Below are 18,347 nucleotides of genomic sequence, written 5' to 3' on the forward strand. Positions count from 1 at the left end.
AGTATGTGACATAACCTAACACTTACATAGAGAGTGGTATATAATGCAGTACGTGACATAAGCTAACACTTACGTAGAGAGTGGTATATAATGCAGTACGTGACATAAGCTAACACTTACGTAGAGAGTGGTATATAATGCAGTACGTGACATAAGCTAACACTTACGTAGAGAGTGGTATATAATGCAGTACGTGACATAAGCTAACGCTTACGTAGAGAGTGGTATATAATGCAGTACGTGACATAAGCTAACGCTTACATGGAGAGTGGTATATAATGCAGTACGTGACATAAGCTAACACTTACGTAGAGAGTGGTATATAATGCAGTACGTGACATAAGCTAACGCTTACGTAGAGAGTGGTATATAATGCAGTACGTGACATAAGCTAACGCTTACATGGAGAGTGGTATATAATGCAGTACGTGACATAAGCTAACACTTACGTAGAGAGTGGTATATAATGCAGTACGTGACATAAGCTAACGCTTACGTAGAGAGTGGTATATAATGCAGTACGTGACATAAGCTAACGCTTACGTAGAGAGTGGTATATAATGCAGTACGTGACATAAGCTAACGCTTACGTAGAGAGTGGTATATAATGCAGTACGTGACATAAGCTAACGCTTACGTAGAGAGTGGTATATAATGCAGTACGTGACATAAGCTAACGCTTACGTAGAGAGTGGTATATAATGCAGTACGTGACATAAGCTAACGCTTACATGGAGAGTGGTATATAATGCAGTACGTGACATAAGCTAACACTTACGTAGAGAGTGGTATATAATGCAGTACGTGACATAAGCTAACACTTACGTAGAGAGTGGTGTATAATGCAGTACGTGACATAAGCTAACACTTACGTAGAGAGTGGTGTATAATGCAGTACGTGACATAAGCTAACACTTACGTAGAGAGTGGTGTATAATGCAGTACGTGACATAAGCTAACACTTACGTAGAGAGTGGTGTATAATGCAGTACGTGACATAAGCTAACACTTACGTAGAGAGTGGTATATAATGCAGTACGTGACATAAGCTAACACTTACGTAGAGAGTGGTATATAATGCAGTACGTGACATCACCTAAATAACATAGCTCGCTGTTAATAACGGTGTTACTGCGGTTCCTGATGTGACATATGAGGAAGTATCTGGCACTGGCATGGGCCTTCTGCTCTTTGCCCTCCGAGTCTTTCCTCCAGGTTGGTCCCATGCTGTCCTCACTTCTTTCCTGAATGCCTCAGGAATACGTCCTCATTTCCTCTCTTTAGCAAGCTTCTCTGTCCCTGTCTCCTTGGCATTCCTCCCCTCCAAGCCCAGGGAGAGGAGAAAGCCTGGAAGGCTAGCTGGACAGGCCTCTCTGGAACAGCCGCTGCTGAACACAGCTGAGAAGAGATGGGCTAGAGGATGACACTGGGGATTTCTAAAACAACAGACATGGGAGGATAGAAAGTTCTAGAAATCTCACAGAGCAGTTTCAGACAGAGGCCCCCCTGAGCAAGTCCTGGCCACCGCCCTGAAAATGGGTCTGGTTGAAAGCAACTTGAGGGGGAAAGACAGCAAAGCATCGAGAGCTCGCTGGGCTCTGAGTCTGACTGATGTCTTGCCTTCGGACATCCCAGAGCTCAGCATTCTCTGCATTCTCTTTACTTCCTTATCGGTGGAAATAGCAGGAAAGGCAGCCTTGTGGGGTAGCCCTGAGGACTCAGGTTGGTCTGAACTTCTGTGATGAACACAACACATCCCCACCATGGCCCCAGAGAAATGTTACAGCCACCCTTTAGCTTCATTTCCACACAAAATATTTGTCCCGCCTGACTTTACCTTGTCTCAGAGGAAAATTTGCAAACTTTCAAAAATCTTGTAAAACGTGAATACATTTCCAGGTCAGAAGGTCTTATCTGAGAATCAATTCAACAAGCTGGAGCTTTATTTAGGGTTCTCGGGGGACCTCTGAAGGTTGGTACAGCACCTGACGTGCCAGAGATGGTGGTTCTCATTAGAGCATGTCCAAATCCCATGGCAGTGAGTCCCAGGTACCCAGGTCGTGCCCTGGTCCCATTATCCCAGAATCTCTGGGAAGTGGGAGGCACCCAGGAGCTTAGCAGACCCCAAGGGATGTGAGAAATCACTAATTCAGACACAGTTCTCTTGCTGCTCTCTGAAGGAAGGCAAGAGAGGGAAAAGATGCTAAAATGCAAATATAGCTCATTATAACGCCGTCCTCACTTAGGAACACCCTGGTATTTGGACACAGCACTCATTTTCACCAAGTGTCCTGCTGCCGTGTTTGCTCTCCATCCAGGACATTGTCCGTACTTGGCAAATGCCTTCTCCTGCGATCACGGACGGCATGCTGCCCGACACGTGTGGCGTGGCTGAGGGCCCCGGGTTGAGCTCCTCTGTCTGACCACGCTCTCAGTTCTCGCCTCTTTAAGGGTATTTCTCACGCCAGGACTGCAGAAACTCACCCGGGTCATTTTACACTGTGGTATTCGTTGCTCCCAACACAGCGCCTTTCCCCTACACAGAACTGCAATCTGACATGGCTGATTTCTGTCGCATGCCACGTGTTTCTCTTACGTACCACCTGCCATTCGAAAGGTGTACTGAGTATGGGGCAGACGCAGTTCACTGGCATGCGTCACCGAGCACGAGGTACTCGTTAGGGAAGGAAGGGGCCCGTCTGGAATGAGCACGCCATCAGCGTTCGTTCACGGAATTGTTGCTGCTTCTCTCCAGAAAGTGCATCAGAAAACACAACTCCTGTTTCTCTTCTGTGCGGCCGTTGGTCTCTAGATACCTGCCCCACGGGTCCTGTCCGGTGCCCACAGACTTTACACTCAGCCACTATCTTTGCTTCCCTCTTCCTGCTGCCTTTGCCTTCCTGGGCTCATCTCGCTCCTCTGTGGGCTCGCAGCTCCTGCTTCCCGTCCCCCGCAGCCGGCACAGAGCCTCCTCACCTGCTCCTGGAGTCCTCAGTCCAATGTTCGGGGCCCTTCTCACACTGTAACTGAGAAGGCACCTGCTGATGGCCCAGATTCTGAGCACTTTGAGCGGCTTCCGAGTCGTGACCACGTCCTCTTCTGCATCCTCACAGAAGAGCGCTGTGCCTGGGGCCCAGGAGGTAATGCTTCCTTCTGAATGAGTGAGGGAAAGATGAGGGGAGACTTGAGTCTCCTGGACCAGTGGCCTGCAGCCTGCGGATGGCAGGTCTTCTGGGCTCCCCCTTTTCTGCCCAGGATGCCGTTGGGACCTCTCCGCCCATTTCAGCTTGCAAGAGCTAGACCGTGCGCTGCCAGAGTGCAGGCCTAGGTGACAAGGAGGACCGAGGGATGAGCCATCTGAGCAGGCAGCTGCGTGTGGGCTTCAAGCCACGGCAGCTGCCACGGCCCAGCCCCGGCAGCAGGCACTGGACTAGAGGCCCCGCGGGCGAAGCCAAGAGATGGAGGTCTGCTCTGTTTGCCAGGGGGTTTTAAGCAGGGTGGACAGTGAGGATCTGACTTCTACTTTAGAAAGAGCACCTGACCGCAGAGCAGAGCATGGACCATGGTGGGACCGTCAGTGGTCGAAAGCCCGAGAGGAAGGCTTGAAGAATTTCAGATAGGCGAGGCTGGGCTTGGTGCCCAGGAGTGTAGTAGGAAGATGGGAAAAGGGAGACGGATCTGCTGTGGAGGTAGGAGGCATGGCCGGGACTTGCCCACAGGCGGGTGTGGGAGGGAGGAGAGAGAAGGACAACACTGCAGGTTATGGGAGGAGTGGGATGCCGCTTACAGATGCAGGGGAGACCTGGAGGGAGCTAGATGTGTCGGGGAGAGAAACAAAATGATTGCCCCAAAGCTTTTAGCAACTCACAAGTTTGTAGTCGCCTTACAGACACTCAACCCCGGTTCTCTCCAGCCACCGCTGGAGAGATTACCCACGTCTGCAAGTTAGCAAAGGGCAGGGTTCGCAAAGGGGCCCTGCAACTGCGGAGTGCCCCGGGCTGTGAATGGCTTGCCCCACGCATCTCGGCAGCCCACTCTCCCCTTGCTGCACTGTTATTCCTGAAAACAAACGCCCTGCAAGAACTTCACGGCTCTAAAGATGAGTCAAACCGCTTAGAAGATAACCCAGAAAAGCCGGGACGGGTGGGAGCACTGCTGTTCCAGAATGAAACCTGGCCCCCATGCGTCCCACGTGACACGTCCCTGCACTCGGGGCACCCGGTGGCTGATGCTCCGCTGACTCTTCAGAAGGACCCCGTGCCCTGCATTGTGCACACACAGCGTCCGGAGATGCCAGGACTCCGAGCCCTTGCTGGAAACACGTGAGTTTTCTTAGCCACCACGAGCCAAGAAAACAGAGGTCACGTTCACAACAGCCTCCAGAAATCACTTCTTTGCTATTAGGAGTGAACAGGAAAAAGTGCAGCTGAACCCCTCGGGGTGTGACAACTGGATTAAAATAGACTCGAGGCACTGAGCAAAGCCCACCAACCCGCAGTCACGGCAGACGGTGTGAACGCAGAGCCACACGGCCCACCGACCCGCACCCGGGCCACGCCACCGGCTCCTTCCATGTGGCCTGGAAGCCCTGGCTCTGAGATACACAGATCCAAGTGGGAGAAATGCAGCCTGACCCCCCAGGACGTGAGGACAGTTTGGAATGTCACCACACGAACTGGGATTCTAATTGATTCTGGTGAGACACGGCGGCTCGAACAAGGAGAACATCCTCCCCTAAGTCCAGCACCGGAGACGCTCAGACAAGGGGGCGAGCAACTCTGGGAAGCAAGTTGTCAGTCACCGTAACTCCACGGAAGACATCTGCGGGGTGCGGCTGAGAGCCCGATGAACCCCCTTTCCCAGGACTCCGGAAAGCACCGGCCGGGGGCTGTGCTGTGCTCTTGGAGGTCTCTCCAGGTCGGGGCTGCTGGAAGGAGCCACACGACGGAGGGCACAATTCCACCAGCTCACAACGTCTCTGGTTCGACGTTCCCGACCACGACTCCCAGGACACCTCACAGTCTGATCTGTGGAGTCCAGCTGGGGAGACTGACGCAGCCAACACCCTACGCAGACCAAGTTTTTATGTATATAAACTCAGAGGTTACGGGGTATATTTCACATACGTTTTACCTGGACCGCCCTAAACGAACAGTGGCAGGCAGCAGAAACCCTGGGTTCCTCCAGGATTCTCTGAGAGGGTTCTAGCCGACAGAGTTCAGTAACAAAGAGACCTCAGTGTAGGAACAGATAAAACCAGCCAAGTCCGAAAACAAACACCCCAAGAGCAGTGCTGGAAAGCCCCAGGTTGTGGTAAATAATAACCCAGACAAGGAGAGTCATGACATCACTCTGAAAATCGTCTTTATGTGAGGCACAAGCAATGTGTTTGGGGATAAGAATACATACAGTCCAGAGTCCAGTCATTTTCAATCTCCCAGTGATTGCGACAAGCGTCCGTGCCCTCGGGAGCTTAAATTCCCACAGCGGGGACACACGAGGCACACAGGAGGCCCCGAGCTTTGGTCAGGGCACGTGGAAGACAGACAGACAGAGACAGACAGAATGACAGAGACCGGTGGGCGGGGGGGGGGGGTGCAGCAGGTTTGGGTGGGGTGGGCTTCCCAGGAGCCCAGACGGGGGCACGTTCGTTAGAGATTTCTCGTAGATATCCCAGTGCTTAGGGGGCCACGCAAATGCATCTTCTTATAAGCACTGGTTTATGCATTAGTCCCAGCACGCACGCACTCTAACACGTTAACTCCTCTAAGGCGACCAGACCCAGAACTGCCGGCCGAAGAAGACGGAATCACTGTGCCATCCTGGAGAGTCCATGGAGAAGCCTCCTATAGTCAAGAGCTCACTCAGAAAAGATGCCACCATCAGAACAAAGCTAAGAAAACACCACATAACAGCTCACACATCAAGGCCCACGCCTCGGTTCCAAAATCAGTCTACACATGCAGGCTGGGAAAGGATCGGCTTGGGAGTCATTACTGTCAAACATCAAGTCTCTGCATGTCTGGTCATGGTGAGGTTCACAGAAAGTCCTGCCGTGGCAGAAACCCCAAACAAGCAAAAAACAACGAGGCCCAATGTACTTGGCCTGAATCCTGAAAATTCTGAATCAGAGGGTGAAGGAAAGTGTATGAGCAGAAGGCCTGTAGCAAGAAGGGGAAGTGAAAGTGGGGAGGTTTGGGGTCATGGTCGGGGAAGAGGGGTGGGCTGGGTGGAGTGGGGCTCTGGTGAGCGTGCAGAAGAAGGGAGGAGAGGGGGTGGAGGGGGGTGTGAGGAAGGGACAGTGGTGTGGGTTGTGCGGGAGAGAGGGGCCCAGTGGGTGTGGGGGTGGAGAGGGAGTGGAAGAGGAGGAGACAGAGGGGAGAGAGTGAGTGGAGGGGGTGTGGGGAGGAGGGGGGCTTCTGGGGGCCCAGGGGAAAGGACTGGCAGGAGGTCAGGCTTCTATCTTCTGTCCATCCTCATGGTACCTCACTCGCACCAGGAAGACGGACAACTGTCATCGGGGCCCTTGGGGGCTCCGGCCTCTCCTGATGTGTGAGGACATTTCTTTGGGGGCTGCAAATATCTCGTGGCTCTTTTTCCAACCCTTGCCTGAAATCTTTCACCTGTTGTTTGGAAATCAGGGTTTGAAAGGCAGAAATGGGGTGCACTGAAGCGAGGCCTGGGCAAAGCCACGTGACATTGGGTGATTCCATCAACGCTGCCCTGTGTCAGGCTGAGCTGTGGGATGAGTGCAATGACATCTGTCAGGTTCTCAGCACACACAAGTGTTGGGTAGTATGGTTGGAGTTATACTTCCCACGTGCCTCCTGATTCGGGTTTGCAGGAACAAGCATCATTAGCTCCAAAGAGCCCCTTCCTGTCACTGCACGGAACGTGATTTTAGATTTGTGGGCACACCCATTTTATCACAGGGGTCTCCATAAATATCCACATCACGTTATCCGTTTCAAAACCCACCCTGTCGTAGGCACGGTGTGTGTCTGCTGTGACCCTCGCTCAGTCCTCTGGGGGACACACCCGATTGCTAACAAGGCACACATTCCCAATCTGACTGGGTCATCACCTCTTGTGATTAAATAAATGCAGGTCTTTGGACTTAAAGAAGATTTTTCTTTTTACTCTAGCCGCTACAGAATGACAAAGCATCTGAAGCATTCCAATTGATTTTCTGCCCCAGGGAAAACGTGAGCCAGGAAGTTCTCCGTGTTCGGGTTCTGCCTTAGGTTGTAACAGGACCCGCTCTGCTCCCTGCTGTAAGGGGGGGCAGCGGGGCGGCCCCGCCTGTCGCTGGTGGGAGCGGCGCCCCCACGCGCCCACCGCCCTGCCCCCCTCCTCTCCGCATCTGCTCTCCCTCACCCTCGCTTCTTCAAAAGGCTGTGCTGATTGTCATCAAAAGATGCAACTAAATTTTACAACTGAAATATGTCAGAGTGACAAGACAATCAACGTGCAGACTTGCCGCACAACAGAAATTCAGGTCACACACACGGGGAGACGACTTCCCAAGGTCCCAGTTCTTCTAGGGGGGCTAACACTCTCATGCAGACGCACAGGCTCTTGCAAAGCCATGACTAGTTCGGTCACCCACACATGGCCTCAACGGAGAAGAGCCTTCTCTGGGACCAGTACCAGGATCACGGGTGGTCCCAGCGCGCCCGCGAGGGCTGGCCCCGCTCCGGGGGCTCCCGCGGCAGCCCCCAGTGGACCACCCGCACCACTGTGCTGAGGCCGGCCCGCGTCTCGGGAGAGCACGGGTGGAGACGGCGTGCAGGACTCCCCCAGACTGCCGAGGCCGGGAGGGGGCGGCCGACAGAAGCCGGGTGCCTACAGCAGCCCAAGGCCTTTATCGTTGGATATTTACAAAGTACACAACACAGTCTCCCCGGCCGAGGACAAAATCGTGTGTACTGATTTCGGCAATGCGGTTCTATCAGCCGGACGAGGAACAGCTCCGTACCTTCCAGCAGCCCGCGTCTGCCCACTGCCTCCTGCGGACTACAGAGGGAGACTGAAGACCGCTGCGGAGAGAGCGCGTGGAAAGCACTGGTAAGAGGGATTTTTATGTGGCGTGGCCACGGACTCAGGAAGGGGATGCAGCCAGGCCGGAGCAGACTCGGGCTGGGATGGTAGGGACGGCTCACCCTGGCTCGCCTATCCCTCGGAGACGGTCACTCCTCCTGTGACCCAGAGGAAGGCCAGTATGGGACTGCCAGGGCCAACAGCGGATGACACCGATAAGCAGGGCTGGGAGCGAAAGTCATGACACCCACGGCATTAGCCTGACACACATGGTGGACGGGACGCAGGTCACACCTGAGTGTAGCTGTTTGCTATAGTCACATGGGTAGGTCTGAAAAGAAGGAAAAGGATTCTTTCTCTCTCTCTCTCACTCTCACACATGCGCACGCGCGCGCGCGCGCGCACACACACACACACACACACACACACACACACACACACACAGGGAACTGTGAATGAGTCCCTCTAAAATAATAGGGAGTCACCAAGCAAACACCTGAGCGTTCTCTGTGGCTCTTCTCCACAAGCGCCATTGGTCTGCCAGAGTCCTACCTCCCTCTGCAGAGGTCGTCACCACCACAGGCGGACTGACAGTCCTCTAAACCCATGCCCGTCCACCATCTTGATACAGTTCTTCATAATGCAGACTGCAATCAAATAATTTTTTATTTATAAGGGGGAAGTAATTATAAATGGAGAGAGACAGAGATGAGAGAGACAAAGGGAGACTGGGAGGGAAGGAGGCTCTTGGGAGTGGGAGGGAGCCCGGGGTCAGACACTAAGGCAGATGTGGAGGTCATTTCCAGTGAGTGTTCGCCGGGCGGTCCTGGGGTAAGCTGTCTTCACTTTAGTGAGAAACGTAATCACTGCCGTAGTTTCACACCTACACAAACTGGATGACACAAGCCACAACTCTTTATCCTAAACTTTTGGAAACAAATATGTTCTATTCACATTTTTTTTTTCTTTTGTAAATGAATGTAGTGTTTATATTCCCAATAAGGTTGGCAGTGTGCTTTAATCAAATATTTTAATTCTGGGAAAAACCACATGAATATTCTCAACAAGGGAGAACTATATAAAGATTATAAATACACTTGTATCAATTCACATTTAGATTCTGCTTCCAGTGAGCTCAGGTGTTAGTCTTTTCACCAGCACATGAGTCATAAACAAATTCTGGGGTTTCAGAACATTTTGTCTTTGGGAACTATGAAGAATCAACTGAAGCCCGATACTACAAATATTTAAATCTAATTTACTGACTGGGAAAGTGCGACGCAGAGCATTTAACTCTCCTAATACGAGATTGCATTTCCTTTTTCTTACCTGAAAGATAAACATGGTGACTAATCGTCTAATGTCAACTGAGTTTATTTCTTCTCTCAGCATAAAACTAAATTCTCCCTTGACTGATATTCAACTCCACTCTGAGACCAGAGAGAGAACCTCAAAGAACATGTTAACAATCTCTTCCTTCAAATTCCTTATGGCCTCGCCTGCTCTGTTTGCTTGTATCATTATTTGATACGACAGAAAAGCAATATTTATGAAGTATTTCTGAGCTAGGAGGTTTCATAGTTAAATCGGAATTTTCCAAGTAGTCGTCTGACCTGAGTGTAAGGAGCAAGATCGAAGGGGCAGGTAGATACAAATCTGCACACACAGGACGGAGGAGGCCAGGCCTGGCCGGGGAAGAGAGACGATATCAAAATGGCCAGCACTTGGTGTTGCATTTAAAGAACAACGTGTTAGGGGTGCCCGAGTGGCTCAGTCAGTCGAGCGTCTGACTCTTGATTTCAGTTCAGGTCATGATCTCAGGGTTGTGAGATTAAGCCCTGCACCAGGCTCTGCACTGGGCATGAAGCCCACTGGGGATTCTCTCTCTCCCTCTTCCTCTGCTTCCTCCTGACCCCCCCCCCCCGGGTGCACCCTCTCTCGCGCGCGCTCTCTCTCTCAAAAGTAAATAAATAAAATAAAATAAAGAACAAAGATGTGAGAATATTTGGGGATCAGGATACCTTCTTTGGCACTGGCAACTGGGAAAGAGAACACAATCCGACTGGAATTTCAAGGAACAGAGACAAAGCTCTGAAAAGAGTGTTAAGAGTCTGGTTATGCTGAGAAAAGGTATGTTTTCATCTGTTTTCTTCAAATCATGAGGCTGCGGCCAGCGGCATTAATGTTTATATGTCAGCACAGACTGTCCATTCCTAAGCACTAAGGCTGGTTATCACTCTCCCCAAATGGACAAACAGCGGTCAGTGGCAAGTGCTTGAGTACTTGGGTTCTGGAAACAGACCAGTGGGTTTGAAATCCCGGTGCCCCGTTTCCTTCCCACTCAGCCCTGGGCAGTTCATCTCCTATAGATCTCAGGGTGCTCATTGATAGAACAGGAGCAATACTAACAGCTACGTCACAGAACTGCTGAAAGAATTAAATGAAATGATACAAGTAATTACTAAGCATAGTGTCTGGAACTTGCTGTCAGTGGAACATTTAATACAGTCTTAAAGGTGGTTTCTTGTTCATTTTGTGCCTGTACATATAGGGACGCATGTTTATTTACATGCGTGAATGCACCCTCAAAATTCTGACAATACTATTCGTGTCAAAAATCTGAAGAAGAAAGAAGAATTACAAAGTTGAATTTAGCAAATGATTTTCTTGCTCTAGTAGAGGCACTAAAATTTACCTGTGACGCAAATTCATATATGGAAGCTACTTAATAATACTTTGGATTGAATGGATCATAATGTTGTTTTTTTTCAAGATTTTATTTATTTATTTTATTTTCGAGAGTGAGCACAAGCTGGGGGGAGGGGAAGAGGGAGGGAAAGAACCTCAAGCAGAATCCACACAGAGCTCAGAGCCCAACCCGGGGCTCGATCCCACGACCCTGAGATCATGACCTGAATGGAAACCAAGAGTCAGATGCTCAACCAACTGAGCCACCCAGGTGCCCCTCATAGTGTTGTTTTAACCTTTAACCCCCACAAACATTTTGGGGGGAAACATACAAAAAACAGAAATTATATGGAAATGCCTTACAGTTTTTACCTGCAAGCCTCCGGAGACATGTTTGCATGATTAATGGTCCTGTACACGGGCAGCTATTTGGCCCAGCCAGTTAGAAAATCCACAGGGTAAGCTGGACCACAGTCACTCGGTAGGGCGGAGCTGTACCCGCCGCCTGGGGTTCCTGGCGGCTGTGTCCTGACACTGCGGCTGACACTGGTCTGGGTAGTGGGGACCAGCCTGGCAGCTGGAGCATCATAGAGTTGAAAGAACAGGCTTAGCACGGCTGTTAAGCTCCCCTGTCTGCCTCTGTGGCTGTTTAACCACTTTCCTCTTGACTCCAGGACTGGTTGTCCTGAGACCTGAGCTGGGTTGCCAAGGTGACCTCTCAGAGACAGAAAAGAACTTTTGCTTCCTCTCCAGGGTTCCTAAAATGTGGAAGGTTGAGGGCTGTGTGTGTCACTTTCTTCTTTATGTTCGAGAACACATTAAAATAAAACAGATGTGAGAGAGACAGTGGGAGGCAGAGACTGAGAGAGGCGGAAAGTGAGTTTCAGGATCTCGTTACGCCTGTGGGAGCACCACTTCTTTCTTTTCCAGAGGGTTAGGCGATCCTCTCAATCTCCCTTTTTCTTTTCTCCTTTCTTTCTTAAATGTGTTAGTGTTGGTATCTGACACCTGCAAACAGTTCTAATGAACAGCCAATGTGAGGCCACACATACCTGGGTTTGGAATCTGGTTTTTTATTTACTAGACTTACTAGCTAAATGTCTTTGATTAAGTGACCCATCTGTGCTTCAGACTTATAAAAACAATTTAGACTATGCATAACTCCCACTTAGGGTTCCGAAGACTAACTGAAGAGGTAGAGCCCTGTCCCTGATATCTGTGTGTGTCTCTGTGTGTGTGTTTTCCCCCTCTTTCCTCTTCTGGGTGCACATCACTCAAGAATAAAAAGAAGGAAGAAACCCCTGCTCCTGACTCCTTGCTGTTGGCTTTCCACAAGTAAATGCACCTGCCTATTCACAGAGGTGACCCAACGCTTTCTATATTTTCAATATTATAACCTTCAGCTAGGATAATGCAATCTCTTATGGCTTAAAATTTTAATTATGCCACCTGATAAAGAAGTAACCCAGAATTGCTTTCTATGGTAGAGGTGACAAAGTCTACAATAGCCTCAGTTAGTTTTGCTTAACTAATTTTAAATAAAAAAATGTACCCAAACACTGACCTTGTACTTTCACTTTCAGTTTCCTTAAAAATGTCCTTGACACAAAGTTGCAAAGGCAGGGGTTGCCAATTTATAGGCAGCATTGCTGTGGACACAATACAGGGTTAAGGCTAAAAGTCAGCAGGACGTGAACTCAAATCTGGCTCCTGGTTCACCTCTCTGTCCTAATGGCCTGGTCTGCGCAATGTGGGTGTGGTCCTGCACCCCCCGCTCAGGTACAGGTGGGGATTCAAAGTGACAAGGAAGACGACACTAGGACAAGGTGGGTGCAGCTCCTTAGGCTGTATGTACTATAATTGTGACTATTATTAAGATAACTCATAACGGGGCACCCGAGTGGCTCAGTCGGTGAAGCGTCTGCCTTCAGCTCAGGTCATGATCCCAGGCTCCTGGGATAGAGCCCCGCATCAGACCCCCTGCTTGGTGGAGAGTCTGCTTCTGTTCTCCCCCTGCTCATTATCTTTCTTTCTCTCCCTTTCAAATAAATAAATAAAATCTTTTAAAAAAAGATAACTAATAACTAATAATAGAGTCTGGTAGCAATCAATTTTGGTTCCTCTTATCTTGAAACTTTGTCTTGGAGGCACCTTCACGATTTGCGTGCCTAAACTATGTGGCCAAATACATCTTTTATTGTATCACAAAACCAAGAAGAGTCATCCTCAAATAATATTTAAGTTGACCCTTACCTATTCTTTAATTATGCGAGACTTTCTCAGATGAAGTTAAATGTGCATAATAAATCCTTAGCTAAAATACGAACTCTCACTGAGAGTTAATTGCCACAGCGTCTACTGTGACAGGTGAACTCCCAGGCAGCAATCACAAGTTCAAGTACGCGATGACTCAGAGCTCCCTTTCACTAACACACAAGGTTAGAAGCAGGTCACGCGCTCTGAGTCAACGATTGCTTGCTTTCAGCTTATAATTCAAAATCTGACCTTCTCTGAAAATGCGCCATCACAATCATCTCCATCGCCCATCAGTAGGAAGGAAGGTTAGGAATGACTTCTTTGCAGTTCAGAGCCCAACCGTTCTGGGACTAAACCCCTAAAAGCTGTTTCAAGGAGGTTGAAGATCAGCAACTAATGCCTATTTCTAACTTTCATTAAAGCTCAATTCCCACAAACACAGACGATATTTATTCCGTACAAAGGGATTTGAAATAGAACTTGAAAAACAAACAGCCAGGAAAAGAAGAAGTAAATCATAGGAAGAACCATAAATAAAAAAGAAACCTTTAGTGAGGGTTTTTTTTTTTTTTTTGGTCCTGACCCTGTGGAGAGTTCGCCATCTAGTGGCAATTCTTGATAAATGCAATCTTATTTCTACTGCTTAAAATGTTAAGCCTTGTTTTCCTCGTCATTACTGTTGTTGTTGTTGTTGTTGTTTTAACAATCTGTACAGAAAGATCCTTATGCAAAATGTTATAAATATTGTTTCCATGCAGCTCAGCTATAGGAACTCACGTTATGTTCCAGAGTGAAGCAAGAGTGCTATCTGCTGGTTCTAGGTATCCTTCCAATTTTACAAGCAGGAAAGTATTTTTAGGTGCATTTAACACTGAAATAAACCTCCATAAATTTTCATGTGAGACTTTGAAAACTTTTAGTTCCAAAAACAGAGTCAAAGTTTAAAAAAAACAAACAAACAAAAAAAATAAACTTTCGTAGCTTTAATTCTAAAGCATCAGCTCCAACAATGTTTCCTCCTTGGAGTTCAATTATGTAAGAACAGAGGGTGGATACTGAATACGCCTCCAGCTCCCAGTTACTGTTACATGTGTTTCTCATGTTTCCTGCAGGTAACGAGTTGTTATTAATGAAGAGGAGAAAGGGGGCATTTGGAGGAAGCAGGCTTGCAATTCTTTGTAGCATTTGCTTTAAGACTCAATATACTTCATCAGCATTTCAGTACAAGTTGCACTGTGGAATGAGCGTTGAAAAAGCAAAGGCATTTTCAGATGGTCTATTTAATAGATACATCGGCACCTTTTTCAAGAAAATCAGATAAGTAGATGTGATGACAGTAGCAATGGTACTCTTCACAATAGTATGTATCCACATGGTGATTCTTCCCAGACCTATCGAGTGCTGATTTTAAGGAGGAAACTCGGAAAGGCCACTGATGGGTGAAAAGTTAGAAAGTTAGCAAGTTGAGATTTACACTGCTGACTGCAAACAAGCCAAACAATGTCAAAAACGACGGTCCTTGAGACACGTCATTACCAGATAAAGATGAGACGCCAACCCTAATTCATATATCAGACAAATATGAACTGTTCGATCCTGGCCAGCACACTGTAAAAGTGAGAAGACCCACAGAGCACAAACCACAAAAATAGTGTGATATATAATGAACGGTAACTTACGAAGCAGCTTGTTTTATTATTAAAGAACATTATGCCTGTGGAATTCTCATTGTACAAATGTCCCGATTGATAGTTTTATGAATCTGGGGATGTGGTGTGTATTTTTTATTGAGGAATGTTGTTTTGTTCCCATTAGATATTTAGAATACATTTTAATAAAATAAGCTCTTTGTTCAAGGGAATTGAATGATTCATGATTTTGCTGAGTTCTTTCCTGTTGGAACTTCTTACAAAGCAACCCCTGACTGCTTGACTTTCTGAATAGCCTGAGTGATTCCAAACTCTCTTTAGCAAAGAGGGATGAATGCTGGAACTGGACCTCAATAAAGAAAAGCTTGTTTCCTCCCCCACCCTCCCACACTTGGAGAGACGGGTCCAAACCTCAGACCCAGAAGTTAAACTGTTTCTTTGCCTAGTAGATTAGACTGTGGTCCTTTACTCTTCAGTGGCCTATGCTGGAAATGCCAAGCGCACGCATGCGAATACACACGGAAGCACCCCCCTAACCAATTATCTGCTATCGACGTTGAGGTTTTACTTGTCAGCAAGATTCGGAACACAGAAATCCATGAGACTTTTCTCCCTCGCGCCTGTTCCTGAACACCTGACCCATGGCTTCCAATCTGATGTTTTTCCTCCCACGGAGAACGTCTCCTGTGGGAGATACTCAATGTGGCGACACAAAGGCTAATTCCAGGGAATGGGTGTTTAGCACGGCTGCTACAGGCCCTCATCCCTTTGGTGCAAGCTGCTTTATGGTTCTGGGTTTGATTTCCTTCTTTATGAAATGAGGGGATTTGATAAAAAACATGTCTAGTACCCTAGGAACTTAAAATTTCCATTTTCTTCTTTTCTTTTTTTATGACTTTTACCGGAGCGCCCGGGCTCCTGTACTAGTATTTCCTTTTTCTTCTGAATTTCTGTAGTTGGGAGCACAGTAAACCCCGGAAGTCTTTAACTTTAAATAAACCACAATATTGATAAGGTCTTCTTAACCTCTTGACTACTTTTCTCCCATTCAACATGACACATTGGACCTATACGCCCGTATATAAGATCTTCAAAGAAATGGAATGAGTGGTTAATAATGTCGCGGTAAGTTAGATTACGGCCAATTCATTCCCTTTGCCTGGCCCTGCACCCCACCGTCAGTAACACCTCACAGCAATGGCCACGACAGAGCTGCCTCATCGCCCCCCAACCCGCTCCAGGAGCTCAGCGCCCTTGAGACCCCATCACCCCCCAAAACCCCTCATCTCTCACACTGGCATCTCCACCCTGCAGCCCCATAAATTTCCCCACTTCACGCTTCAACCAGTAACACCAGTCCTCAGGCCACACCCTTCCTCTCCAAGGATTCTTTAACTCTTCTCACAAGATTTCTCAAAAATTACAAAAACACACACCATTCTTCTTGAATCCAATAACAAACAGCAACAAGCTACAAATCAGGGGGTAACAGGTATCTGCAATAAACCCTTACCCCTTTCAGAGCCCAGCGCCTCTGCCCTGCCACGGATTTACCAGTGAGCTTGGGTCAGCACGCCCAGCGCCCTCTTGCTCCCTTCTCCCACCTGCTTCTCCCCTGAATGGAGCCTACGGTCCTCATTGTTTCCTTCTCATCCTGACCCAAATCTGGACCAATCTTCATGGGCAGACGCATTGGATCAGGCAGATGGCGGAAATGCGCAGAACATGAAGACATTCCTCAGCTCACCACCTTTATGACACCCCCCATCCCATCCCATGACCCATGCATCTGCATTCTAGCAAATGCTTCCTGCCTCTGGAGCAGAAAATCAGCTCTCCAGCTCACATGTGTGGTTTGTCTTCATCCATCATGCAATTTCACCTGTGCCTAATGAATAATGTTTGCCAAGTACTATTTCCCATTATTTCAAAAGACCACCAGAGATTAGAAATGCATAACTAATGTTATATCCAAGATACCCAAAGGAACCTAAAAGTTTATACAAATACTAATTATTTAAATCTGATCCAAAAACTAGGAAAAGAACTTCATACCTGTATTAATAACTTAATACATACACACAAATACATGCACACACCCCAACATTCAGTAAGCTGTTACGATCCTGTTACACCGAAGGTTGAAACCTAACGGTACCCAATTATTCTCTTTGACTCGCCACTTCTGTGAAAAATAAGAAGAAAATTTAAGACTGCTAAAATGCCATCACAACTTGAAGACAGAATTACTACAGAGAAGACAGGCAGTCACTTACCGATGCTCACATAAATTATGAAGGTGAAGTCCGTATTTTTCTTCAGCAGATAACCCATCCATCAGCAAGTAGAAAATGAGAAAATTTCTCTGGCCCACAGGTTGTGAAACAAGTCTGGATTTCTCGAGCATATATGTATAAATTCTGGCTGGTTAAGGGCGGAAAAAGAGTGATCCTGTTAAATGGCATTACTCGTTTCGTTTCCACAAATTTACACAAACTAGTTAATTGCAAGAGATAATAATGCAGCCGTTTTCAAGTGCAGACCTTTTGAAAAATATCAATCGGCTTTACTGTTTAGAGCAGTGTTAGGTTTCCAGAAAAATCTAGCAGAAAATCCTGAGAGCTCCATCGCACCCGCTCTCTCCTCCCCAAAGCACGGTTTCCCTTTATTCACACATTGCGCTAGTGCAGTAAATTCGTTAGGACTGATGAGCCAATATGGATACTTCGTTACGGACTGAAGTCCGTAAATGCATGTTGGTGTTCGCTCTTTGTGTTGTACACTCTATGGGTTTTAAGAAATTCATGATCCCACGTATCATACAGAGTTGTTTCCCCGCCCTAGAAATCCCATGCTCCGCTGTGTATCCCTTCCTCCTTCCCTCACCCCTGACACCCACTGGTCTTCTTACTGTCTCTGTAGGTGTACCTTCCCCAGAATGTTGTACAGATGGAATCACACAAGATGTAAACCGTTCAAGTTGTAATCATTTCAGTTTCTTTCACTTAAGAATATATACTTAAGGGTCTTCTTTGTCCTTTCCTGGCTGGATAGTTCATTTCCTGTATCCGTCAGTAACAGTCCATCAGACAAACATATTACAGTTTATTTATCTACTCACCTATTAAAGGACATCTTGGTTGCTTACAGTTTTTGCAATTACGAATAAAGCTGCTATAAACATTTGTATCCACATTATGTGTGGACATAAGTTTTCCACTCGGTTGGGTAAATACCAAGGAGTGTGATTCCTGGATCGTATGGTAAGACTATGTTTAGCTTTGTAAAATGCCACCAAACTGTCTTCCGGAGTGACTGCACCATTTTGCGTTCCCACCAGCAATTAACCAGAGTTCCTGTTGCTCCACGTCCTTTTGCCAGTAGTTAGTGTTGTAAGGGTTTGGGGTTTCAGGCATTCTAGTAAGTTTGCAATGGTATTTCATTTTTGTCTTAACACACATTTCCCAGATGACCTATAACGTGGAGCATGTTTTCATATGCTTCTTTCCCATTTGTGTATCTTTTTTGGTGAGGCGTCTAGATGCTCTGACCATCTTTTTCAAAGTGGGTCGATTGTTTTCCTATTGCTGAGTACCAAGAGTTCACTGCATATTTTAGCCAACAGTCCTTTACCAGATGTGATTTTGCCAATATTTTCTCCTTATCTGTGGCTCATCATTTCATTCTCTTAACGGTGTCTTTCACAGAACAGTC

At 47.5% G+C, this 18,347-nt stretch overlaps 1 protein-coding gene across 2 annotated transcripts in view; it reads right to left on the reverse strand.

The window, feature by feature from the left end:
* The window catches only part of MYO16 (myosin XVI), a 580,200-nt gene that overhangs the window by 232,436 nt on the left and 329,417 nt on the right, over positions 1 to 18,347 (reverse strand). For both annotated transcript variants that reach the window (XM_045772942.2, XM_087864977.1), the window contains exon 16: positions 16,910 to 17,057. In XM_045772942.2, the coding sequence (XP_045628898.2) occupies positions 16,910 to 17,057 (148 nt within the window). The remainder of the gene's footprint in view (positions 1 to 16,909; positions 17,058 to 18,347) is intronic.

This window comes from Ursus americanus, chromosome 10 (assembly GCF_024610735.1).
Source record: "Ursus americanus isolate L20-20 chromosome 10, mUrsAme1.1.p, whole genome shotgun sequence".
Classification (NCBI taxonomy): Eukaryota; Metazoa; Chordata; class Mammalia; order Carnivora; family Ursidae; genus Ursus; species Ursus americanus.